This window comes from Canis lupus, chromosome 32 (assembly GCF_048164855.1).
Source record: "Canis lupus baileyi chromosome 32, mCanLup2.hap1, whole genome shotgun sequence".
In the NCBI taxonomy this organism is placed as follows: domain Eukaryota; kingdom Metazoa; phylum Chordata; class Mammalia; order Carnivora; family Canidae; genus Canis; species Canis lupus.
This window is the reverse complement of record NC_132869.1, coordinates 3,857,762-3,870,285: the sequence shown is the minus strand read 5'-3', so window position 1 is coordinate 3,870,285 and position 12,524 is coordinate 3,857,762. Positions and strand designations below refer to the sequence as shown.

Sequence of the window (12,524 nt, the reverse complement as noted above, 5' to 3'; positions counted from 1 at the left end):
TTGCACCATAAATAATAAGACACCTAGGAATAAACCTAACAAAAAAGATGAAAGACCAAAACTCTGAAAACTGTAGAACACTGATGAAAGAAAAGATGACATAAAGAAATGGAAACACATTCCAGGCTCATATTAGAAGAATAAATATTATTTAAAATGTCTATGCTATCCAAAGCAATCTAGACATTCATTGCAATCTCTTTCAAAGTACCAACAGTATTCTCTACAGAACTAGAAAAAACAATCCCAAAATTTGTATGAAAATATAAAAGACCCCAAATAGCCAAAGCAATCTTGAAAAAGAAAAGCAAATCTGGAGGTATCACAACTCCAGTCTTCCAGCTTATTGCAAAGCTGTAGTAATCAAAATAAATGGCACTGGCACAAAAACAGATAGATCAATGGAATAGATTAGAAAACCCAGAAATAAAGCCACAACTATGTAGTCAATTAATCTTCAACAAAGCAGGAAAGGATATCCAATGAGGGGGGCACCTCAGTGGCTCAGTGATTGAGCATCTGCCTTTGGCTCAGGGTGTGATCCCGGGATCCTGCGATCGAGTCTTGCATCGGGCTCCACACAAGGAGCCTGCTTCTCCCTCTGCCTATGTCTGTGTCTCTCTCATCAATCAATAAATAAAACCTTAAAAAAACAAGACTACCTAATGGGAAAAAGACAGTCTCTTCAACAATGGTGTTGGGAAAACTGGTCAGGTATGTGCAAAAGAAAGAAAGTAGACCATCTTCTCACACCATACACAAAAATAAATTCAAAATGAGTTAAAGGCTTAAAAGTGAGACTTGAAATAATAAAATTCCTAGAGGAGAAAACAGGCAACAACTTCTTCGACATTGGCTGAAGCAACATTTTTCTAGCTATGTCTCCTGAGCAAGAGAAACAAAATCAAAAATAAATTATTGAGACTACATCAAAATAAAAATCTTCTGCACAGTGAAGGAAAAAATCAAGAAAACTGAAGCTCAAAATACTAAATAGCGGAAGACTTTTGCAAATGGCATGTCTGAGAATGGGTTAGTATCCAAAAAATATAAAGAACTTACAAAACTCAGCACCCAAAAAACAAGTAACCCAATTTAAAAATGAGCAGAAGAAATGAACAGACATTTCTCCAAAGGAAACATCCAGATGGCCAGAAGACACATGCAAAAATGCTCAACATCACTCATCATCAGGGAAATGCAAAACAAAACGAAATGAGATACCACCTCACACTTTCCGGACAACACAAGAAACAAGTTTTGATGAGTATGTGGAGAAAAAGAAATGCACTGATGGTGGGAATGCAAACTGGTGCAGCCATTATGGGCAAACAGTAGGGAGGTTCCTCAAAAAGTTTAAAATAGAACTACCCTATGAACCAGCAATCACACTACTGGGTATTTACCCCCAAAATACAAAAACACTAATTCGAAGGGATACATGCACCTCTGTGTTTATTGTAGCACTACTTACAACAGCCAGATTATGGAAGCAGTCTGAATGCCCATCAATAAATGAATGGATAAAGAAGACATGGAATATATGCAATGGAAAATATTCAGCCATAAAAAAGAGTGGAATCTTGTCATTTGCTATGACATGGATGGAGATAGAGAATATAATGCTAAGAATAATAAATCAACCAGAGAAAAACAAATACCATGATTTCACTCATGAGGAATTTAAGAAACAAAATAAATGAGCAAAGGAAAGAAAAGGAGAGATAGAGAAACAAACCAAGAAACAGACTCTTAATTATATGGAACAAACTGTTATCAGAAGTGAAGTGGTAGGGGATGTGTGAAAGAGGTGATGCGGGTTAAGGAGTGCACTTGTCACGATGAGCACTGGGTAACATATGGAATTGTTGAATCACTATATTAGATACCTGAAACTAATATAACACTGTATGTTCACCATACTGGAAAAATTTTTGCTAACAAATATAGACAGTGAAATACATTTAGTAGATCAATAACTATGTAACAGGAACCAGAAGCACAGTGATTTAATACAGCAATGAATTCATATATGCAACAACAGGTATAGCTGGAGTTACCACCTAATTACGTTTAAAATAATACATTGTGGTTTTTAAAGATACATCAAGACTTCCACACAGGTCAAATAGCCAAGTTGAAAGACGTTGTGGTAGGAATCAAAACTCTGCATCTTTGAGAGAGTGTTATCAACGAGATATGTGGAATAAGGAGTCCCCACCCTCATTTCCCCACAGAAACACTTATTTGATGATAACATACAGACCAAAATACCTTTTTGGGAGGCACAGAATTCAGCTGAAAAGTTGTAGTACCTGCATAAGCGAAACATCAAAAGTGGCTGTATTAAATTGAGAAAGAAAAAGAATTTCTCTTTATCTGTGCAAGCCCTTCCCCCAACTTAGTACATATAGCTCAGTGCCTAGAGAGATCACATCAGCCCTATACTTTTCCCATGGAGAAAGGAGAGAGTAGAATCCAAGATACCTGTGGTATCCAAGACCACCTGAGGGGCCAGTTTGTATGTTTCCTTCACAAGTGTTGATGAATCAACACAGGTTGGATGCCTGAGAGAAACTAAGAACATAGAAAAGGGGCAGGTGGCTTGCTACAGAAATACACTAAATACAGAAAAGGGAGAAACTACCTACATTTAAAGGGCTTTTAAAAAATATAAACATTTTTATCTGGACTTCATCTGGACCACCAAATGGGGCTCAAGTTAAAAAAGAAAGAAGAAAGAAGAAAGAGAGAGAGAGAGAGAGAGAGAGAGAAAGTGAGAGAGAGAGAAAATGAGAAAGTGAGAGAGAAATAAATAAATAAATAAAGATTTTTCAATGAAAAAATGAAACATGAAGACTGTTAATACAAATTTAAAAGATCATAGAAGTATTATAAACAATTACATGCCAACAAATTGAATATCCTTAAAGCAATGGATAAATTCCTAGAAATACGCAACCTACCAAAATCATATCATGACCAAACAGATATCTGAACAGACCAATAATGAGTAAGGAGATTGAGTCACTAATGAAAATGTCACAAAAAAGAAAAGCCCATAACCAGATGGCCTCACTGGTGAATTCTGCCAAACATTCAAACAGGAATTGACATTAATCTTTCTCAAACTCTCCCTAGAAATAAAATAGAAAAGAACATTTCCAAATTAATTTTATAAGGCCACTACTTATATGTAGAAGACTTTGATATAAAAAATAGACAAAGACATTTAGTTTTATTGTTTTCTTTGCTGTGTAGAAGCTCTTTATTTTGATGTTGTCTCAATAATTGATTTTTGTTTTTGTTTCCCTTGCCTCAGGACACATATCTAGAAAGAAGTTGCTCTGGCTTATGTCAAGAAAGTTACTGCCTGTGTTTTCACCTAGAGTTTTTATGGTTTCAGTTCTCACGGCTTACGTGTCCGACTTGTGAATGGATAAGGAAGATGTGGCATACATATCTTCCTTATCCATTCACAAGTCTAGAGAGTCTATATATATATGATGGAATATTACTCAGCCATCAGAAAGGATGAAATCTTGCCATTTGTAATGAACTTTATATCTGGATGGAGCTAGAGAGTACTATACTAAGCAAAATACATCAGTCAGAGAAAGGCATATACTATACTATTTCACTCACGTGAAACAAATAGGCAAAGAGGGAAAAAGAGAGAGAGGTGCAGACCTCTTGGTCTGTTTCTTAACATATTCTTAATTATAGAGAATAAACTGATGCTTACCAGAGGGGAGGTGGTTGGGAGGATGGGTTAAATGGGTGATAGAGATTAAGGAGTATATTTGTTGTGATGAGCACCGAGCATCATATGGAAGTGTTGAATCACTCTATTGTACACTGAAAACTAGTATTACACTATATATTAACTACTTGTAATTTAAACAGAAACTTAAAAAAAAATAGACAAAGACGCTACAAAAAAGAGAACTACAGACCAGTAGGAGAAAAAGGAACCCAGGTACACTGTTCATGGGAATGTAAATTGGTACAAGATTTTGGAAAACATGTAAGTCAAATTATTACAAATAGAACTGCCTTATTATCTAGCAATCTCACTTCTGAGTTTATACCTAAAGGAATCAGTAAAATTTCATTTCAGAGAGAAATCTGCACTCCTACCTTCTCTGTAGCATTAGTCACAATAGCCAAGATATAGAGATAACCTGATGTATTTCAATGGATGGAGAAAGAAAATGTTTTATATACACACAAACAGAGCCTCAAAAAAGAAGGAAATCTTGTCATGTGCAACAACATAGATAAATCTAGAGAATGTTATGCTGAATGAAATCAGCCAGTCACCAAAGGACAAATGCTACATGATTTCACTTATCTAAGGTATCTAAAATAATCAAATCATAGGGGTGCCTGGTGGCTCAGTCAAGTGTCTGACTTCAGCTGAGGGTCCTACGATCAAGCCCAGGGAGGGTTCCACACTCAATGGGGAGTCTGCTTGTTCCTCTCCCTCTCCTTCAGCTCTTGTCCCTATTCCCTCTATGCTTGCTCTCTCTCACTCAAATAAATAAATACAATCTTTTTTAAAAATTTAAAAATAAAATAATCAAATCATAAAAACAGAAAGTAGAATGATAGTTTCTATGGACTAGGGTGGAGAGGGAAATTAAGAATTGTTATGCAACAGTTATAAAGCTTTAGTTACACAAGATGAACGAGTTCTAGAGATCTACTGAACAACACTCTACCTATAGTTAACATTATATTGGACACTTAAACTTCTGTTAGGAAAGCAGATAAAGTATTCTTAGATCAAGTATCAAGCATTATTTTTTTAAATTTTATTTATAAGTAATCTCCATACACAACATGGGGTTTGAACTTACAACTGTGAGATCAAGAATTGCACACTCTACCAACAGAGTCAGACAGGTGCCCCACGTGTCAAGTATTCTTAATAAATTTGAAAAAAATCTACATTTTTAAAAAGACTTATTTGTGTTTTAGAGAGAGAAAGAGTGTAGGGTGGAGGGGAGGAGGGACAGGGAAGCTTAAGTAGACTCTACACTGAGTTTGGAGTCTGACATGGGGCACAATCCCATGACCCTAAGATTACGGCCTGAGCTAAAACTAGGAGTTTGGCACTTAACTGACTACGCCACCCAGGAATCCCAAAACTGTACATCTTTGAATTCATTGATGGTAGTACTAACCTTTACAATTCTTCTTAAAATGAAGTATTATTTGATTTATTATTTTGGTAGGTTATTTAGAACTAATTTGCTTCACTTGGCTTTTATTATCATAATAGCTTTGATTTCATGGCTTAGGTAATCAATATGGAAATCTTCCATTTGTTAGTATATCTATGCCAGTTTTTATCTCAAAGTATGGACATAACTAAAGAATGGATTTAGGAAACCTCAGAGCACACTGTGAGATGGACACAGCCAAAATTTCACTGGCCACCTGACCACCACAAACCCCTATTTCTGATTGGTCATCCACAGCCGCATTTTCTTCCTCCAGAAATTAGTGACAGTTCAAAATCAAAATCAGTGTCTAATAATCCCCCAAATTCTGATTATTATTCTTTGAAGAAGGATAGGAAAAATATAAAATAGTGCTGTGTAGAGGGTTCTTCTTCAAGAGGATACAGCCCTCCCTTCCCTCATGAAACTTTAGTTTGGTAAATTGGATTGATTCTAAAGTAAATCCCTAGATGTATTAAACAGTTACTTATCACCTGAGTCTGGGAATGGAAGCAGGGATTAACTACAAACAAATAGGCACAAGGAATATTTTGGGGTGACTGAACTACACTAAAATTGAATTATGATGATGATTATACAACTATAAACTCGAAAATTATTAAGTAGTACATTTAACTGGATAAATTTTGCAGTATACATATTAAACCCCCATAAAGTTGTTAAAATTATCAACTGAGATTTTGGCAATCTAATATTACACTACTTCTGGAACTACCCTGATCTGTTCAAATATCAATTCATTATTTCTTAAGATTCCAAGTTAGACAAACTGTTATGGGTGTAATGTGATAGTTTTTTTTTTCACTTGATAATGGTACCAAACTGATACTATCAATGGTTCATATAACTTGAAATAACATAATGAACAGCTAAAGTTATTTTGGAAAAAAATATCAGAGCACAAAATCAAAGATCATCATACTAAACTGTTCAACTTTCCTGGATCTCTTTTCTGCAAGTTGCAATAATTTACCCTTGGGAAAACCAGTGTGCACAGAAGACCTAGTTTCCATTAGAAGCAATTATGGCTTCTATCCAGTCCTACCAATTGACTCCCTTCCAAATGGTATGAACTATTTATAACTTTCTGTCTTAAGACATGGTGGCAATATCAAAGGGGTGTTAACTGTCTGTGTGTCTCAATCTCTTGAAGTTCCTGCTTAAGTGAGACCTGTACCTGAGCAGGTACAAATGAAGCCTGCTCTCTAACTCCCTAGCAACTGGATATATTTTGTTCCCAGGCTTCTTTCCTCTTTACTTCAAGGTTCCTTTGACTTATGCTCTTTATTTGAATGATTTTTACTCATATAGTTTTACAGATGATCTGGTCTCATTTTCATAATTTCAATTGTATTGTGAGGTGAATTTCTCTTCAAAGTGCCCATATCTTTATTAAATTGATATGTAAAGGAGCTTCAATTTCCCATCCCTTTTTTGTCTCTGATACCAGTTTCATGAAAATAGAACATTATATCTTGGCTATTTCATTACAAATGAGTACAATCTAGCAGAGCAAGCTATCTTATGTTCAGAAAGAATTAAATGATCAAGTCTTAAGAATCATCATAATTATTTTAAAAAATGTATTAAGTATTTATATGCCACAGGATGCTTTGCTGTTGTCCATATACCAACTCATGTAATCCTCACAAAAACACTAAAAGGGAAGTACTACTATCATCGCTATTTTCCAGATGAGCAAACTGAGGGACAGAGAAGTGAAGCAACTCATCCAAGGATACATAGCTCAAAAATCAAGGAGATGGAAATTCGAATACAGGTAGTCTGTCCCCAGAATGTTTGCTATTAATTACTACCTAATACTGCTATTTATGAAATTATTTTTATATCATTTTTCTAATTTCCTCCACTAATTTCAAATTTTCTTTAAAAATAAGTAAATCCATAAATATTACTTATAAAAATACAGAAAATAAGAGTTCATATTTAGGAAAAAATAAGATCATTCAAATTCCCAGAAACTAAAGATACTGTAGAAACTAAATATTTCTGTATATATGCTTACATTATATTTAGTATTTTAAAATATTTTTTTAACTTAACAAATTATATTTTTTTAGCCTAGTTTACCCAAAGTTCTAATTTATGTCATGTGCATCAAAAACTCTTCTGAATATAGATTCAAGTATATTCAAAGTTCTCTTCTTTCTTCATGTACCAAACAACTTTTCATTGGAGCCTTAAGCATGAAAAGTGTACTGCTCTTTTGAATTAATGATTTTTTCCAAATATACAGTGATGTTTTCAGTTTAGGAATATGTCTTATAGCTTGCTTTAATACTTCACGGTAACTTGAAGTTCCAGATATTCTGTAATGACTATATACATTTTGTGTGAGGCAAGAAGTAAAGAGGAAAGTTAGTACTTTTTCCAGTTTTACTGTATTAGATTTAGGATCTACTTGGAAATGTGGGGTTTTGAAGTCATTCTGTGAGAATGATCATGACAAGGAGGCTGCTGATTCAGATTGGTTTCCATTCTTCTTCCATCAGTGAACAGGTGCCAATGATTTCAAACCCCAAAGTCATTTGGTGAAGATTTATTCTCCACCAAATCTCCTACGGTGGCTTCTATGTCTCTGATTTTGCCTACCATATCTTCTTGAACTTTCCACTAAGAATGTTAGTGAAGACTATCGTTGGATAGTGCCCACTCTGTGCCAGAAATTGTGCTAACTACTGGGACATACAAAGTTGGTAAAATGCCTTTTTCTCAAAGAAATTGTAGTTGATAATGAAGAACTAACATGCATAAGAAATTATAATGTATTTTATTACAAAGAAGGTATAAGATATCACAGTAGGTCACAGACACTACTCTGCTTAGGGTCATCAATGAATACTTCAGAGTAGCTTGCACTTAATCACATTTTGAGGGATAAAACTGAGAAGAATTAACATTTCTGCCAGATAGTTTTACCCATATGTTCTCAAATCTTCATAACATCTGGAGATGTAAGTTGGACACCTCCCATTTTATGGACAAATAAATCCCATCAGCATAACTGGCTAGCATACCCTGGTTTATACAGCTCACAAGTGGCAGAATCAGAATGGCAACCAGATCTATCAAGCCTTTTGGGTAAATATGTTTCCACTTAGTAACGACCAGGAATAACACAGATGACAGTATATGCAAGAGCAGAGAAATGTGAAAAAATAGAGTAATATATTCAGTTTATAAAATGTCTGATGTGATATGCTACTGAATTTTAACATATCCACAATGATAGAACCATAAAATGCAATTGGAAAGTTACATGACTATATTTGATATTCAGATAGACAAATCTGAAATCAAATATGTAGAACATACTAAATGTAGGTAAGATTGGAGGAAGAGTGATCAGTCATAAGGATCTATGGGTCTTTAACTGGAAAAAATATAGAGACAAGAAATAGAACTGACAGGGGAAATGAAGAGGAAGAAAAAAACACAAATATTCAGGAAGTGTAACTTTCTGTCTGGTATATAAAGTAAGAGAGGAGAAAAGGTGCCTCAAAGACTCCCGTATTAAGCATCTGAGAGAACACTCATGATATTTCCTAAGGCATTAAAAGGAGGATCAATTCATGAGTTCAGTCTTGCATATTTTAACATTGAAATGTTTTAGGAATGTCTATTTATGGACAGTACAGTCTTAGATATATTATCCTAGAATCCAGGAATAGAACTATAGATATAGAAATCTTTTGTAAGTGAGGAGTCTTTAGAATTACATGTTTGGAATGAAAAAATATTTTAAGGCTTCTGAATCATATCAATACTCAAAGATAAGTGGAGGGCGGAATCCACGCATCAATGAAAGACACAAAAAGGAAGTTAGAAATACAGGAGAAAAATCCAGAGAGATCTGATATACAAATATTAAAAATGCATTCAGCTTCAAGTAACAATGTCTTAATTACAGTCTCCTAAAGAAAGTAAGTTTTTATTTTTCTCATATTACAAGATGTCAGAAGGCAGATCTTTGTTGACATCAAAGCTTTTATACTGGATTATTTTTCTATCTGTCCATAATATCATTGTTAACATGTGGACACCCAAAGCTTATGATTGCTGCATATTTAGGTCTCATACTAATATTAAATGCAAAGTATAAAAGCTAGAAAAAGAGCCTTCTTCACATTAATCTTTACACATTAATCTGGGAAAGAAAAACCTTCCACAGAAGGCATTGTTCTCCATCTCATCAAATCTAGGCCACATGCCTCTCTTATACCAATACATGGCCAAGTCACATGGACTATCATATACCATCCCAGGGCTAAGATAAGAATCTTTCCCAAAATTGAAAAATCTCCACCTAATATCTAACTAGATAGGTGTTCTCAGCATCATCTGGTATGGAAAAGGCTTTAGGATAGGCAACATATACAGCAATCAATGACAGAAGAAATTTCAGAAACAATGCATGATCAAGTACCAAATCTGGAGAACAAGTATGTAATATAAAGACTGAAAACTGTTTATTATATGTGACATTTTTACATGTAGACTATTGTGTGCTGAATCCCTGGTGACTTCTCTAAAAGGATTTTCTGGAATGCAAGCTAGCTTATCATGACTTGTTTAATAAATACAATGTATTAGTTAAAATAAACTTAACTGTAAATGGTTTTTAGAAACTAAAGGGAAAATAAGAAGGACACCCACCTCCCATCCTTGACAGATCTGACTTTTGAAGGAGGAGATTCTATGTGTAACAGATCAAGGGAAATAAAAAAGTTAAGATGAAGGGAAAAGGCTGATGCCTCTAGATCCTTGGGGAGGGCTAGAGTATATTTGGAAGTGCTGACCTTGAAGAGCACAGAGCACTGGTTAGAAGAATGCATTCTCAAGTCCTAAAACTCTTCATATAGTCCTAACGTTGCCACCTCATCTTTCTCAGGCAGTTTCATTTGTGAAGTGGGGATAATAAAATTGAGTCTATTTTATAGAGTCATTGAGAGGTTTGAAAGAATTAATATATTTAACACAATTGCATAAGTACACTCAAATCTGTTATCTGTGATTATTACAATTATTAGTTACAATTATATTTACTCCTCTTTACTTTCAGATATGCAATATTTTATTTTTAGCTCCTCATTAAGTAATCTGTTTACTAAAGGTGGTCTTGGACCAATGGTGATAATGATGTCATAAAAAGTATTATTAAGCCTATACACCTGAGTTCCATTTAAACTTAAAAAGTAAATAAATAAATAAATAAATAAATAAATAAATAAATAAATAAACTTTAAAAGCCCAATGTAGTGAGTGATAGGATATATTCAAGTACTTTTGTCATGGTGATCTCTATAAGCCCAAGAGAAGAAGGGAAACATTTTTAAAAATTTTTTACTTAAATTAAATTTAATTAACATATAAAGTATTATTCATTTCAGAGGTGGAATTTAGTGATTTATCTGTTGCATACATCACTGCATACCCAGTGCTCATGACTTCAAGTGCCCTCCTTAATGCCCATCACCAATTCCCCCTTAACACACAAATCCCTTCCAGCAACCCTTCTTGTTTCCTATAGTTAATAGTCTCTTATGATTTGCCTCCCTCTCTGTTTTCATCTTATTTCATTTTTTCCTTCCCTTCTTCTATGTTCATCTGTTTTGTAAAAAGGAAAATTTAAAGGGGCTATAAAAGGCTGAGGTAAGAGAATAGAGAATTACATATTTATGTGGAATGAGAATACTTAGGACAATGGTCAGGATAATGATCAAGAAACCTTTGAGAAAAAAATTTTAAAAAGATTTAAGTATAGGGTGAAAAATAAAGTAACTCCTTTTGACTCTATCTGCAAAATTTATAGTCACATATTTTCCTTCACATATCCCCTTTTATGTACTAAATTTGCTACTAAACTTATTCCCTCCAAATTCTTAATTTTTCTCTTCTCAGTCAATTATATCTAACTTAATTTGCAAGGCAAATAGGGAATCTATGTTTCTGCCAGTAATAATTTCTCTTTTTAATTTTTATCTTCAGGTCACTTGAAAATCAGCTCTCCTGTCCAGTCAATGGGTGGATTAAATGATTCTGTGGTCACAGAGATTGTGTTACTGGCCCTTTCTTGTTCTTGGGAGAAAAAGCTCTTTCTCATCTTGGTATGTTCTTTGCTCTATTTAGCAGTCATCTTGGGAAATCTTTTTATTTTGTTTTTGGTAATTTTTGATTCTCACCTACATTCTCCCATGTACTTTCTGCTGGCCAACCTGTCCCTCATTGATGTGTGTCTTTCCTCTACCACAGTTCCCAAAATAATCAAAGACCTCTTAAATGAATACAAAGTAATTTCTTTCCAAGGTTGTATGGCACAGATATGCTTCATCCACATCATAGGAGGAGTGGAGATGGTATTACTCATAGCCATGGCATTTGACAGATGTACAGCAATATGTAAACCTCTTCACTACTTGAAAATCATGAACTCTAAAATATGTATTTCATTCGTAATCACTGGATGGGTAACAGGAGTGATTCATGCTATGTCTCAGTTTTTATTTGTTATAAACTTGCCTTTTTGTGGGCCTAATAAAGTAGACAGCTTTTACTGTGACTTTCCTAAGATCATAAAACTTGCATGCACAGATGCAGTCAAGTTTGAGTTTATCGTTACTGCCAACAGTGGCTTCATGAGCATGGGCACCTTCTTCCTGCTAATCCTTTCCTACTCATTCATTTTGATTACAGTCTGGAAACGTTCTTCAGGAGAATTATCCAAGGCATTTGTTACTTTGTCAGCTCACATCACTGTGGTTTTTTTGTTTTTCACCCCATGCATGTTTCTGTACGTCTGGCCTTCTCCCCCACCTTCAATTGATAAAAATCTGTTCATTGTGGATTTTGCTATCATCCCTGCCCTGAATCCTACCATCTATACACTAAGGAACAAAGACACAAAGGTAGCTATAAAAAGACTGAGCAAAAAGATATCTTATTCCAGATTTTGTTGATCACATCTTTCTTGGAGCTCTAAAACTAACCATCCCATTACATGGTGACCCATCCCTATTTAAGTACCTCAAACTTAACATCCTGAATGAACTCATCATCTCCCATCCTAGGCCTGTTGCTACTTCACCTGTGGAGTATATGACCCTTACCAATCATGGGAATGTAAATTCATCATATGAAGAATTGATATTCTAACAGAGAATAGCATAATCTGACAAAGAACATTTTAATTTTGAACTTTCGTTTATTTTTCAAATAAAAATGTAAAAACATTGTTTCTGCAATTCATAAGGTCTA

General features: G+C 34.5%; 1 protein-coding gene across 1 annotated transcript; it reads left to right on the top strand.

Moving 5' to 3' along the window:
* The first annotated feature begins 11,290 nt into the window (after positions 1–11,290).
* Positions 11,291–12,226, top strand: LOC140622577 (olfactory receptor 4F21-like). Its single transcript, XM_072808224.1, has one exon. It carries the CDS (start codon positions 11,291–11,293, stop codon positions 12,224–12,226), a length of 936 nt encoding a protein of 311 aa, XP_072664325.1.
* Positions 12,227–12,524: the final 298 nt, after the last annotated feature.

What these genes read in the sequence shown, in the direction of transcription:
- LOC140622577 (XM_072808224.1), top strand. Translation starts at nt 11,291, where the DNA reads ATGGGTGGATTAAATGATTCTGTGGTCACAGAGATTGTGTTACTGGCC.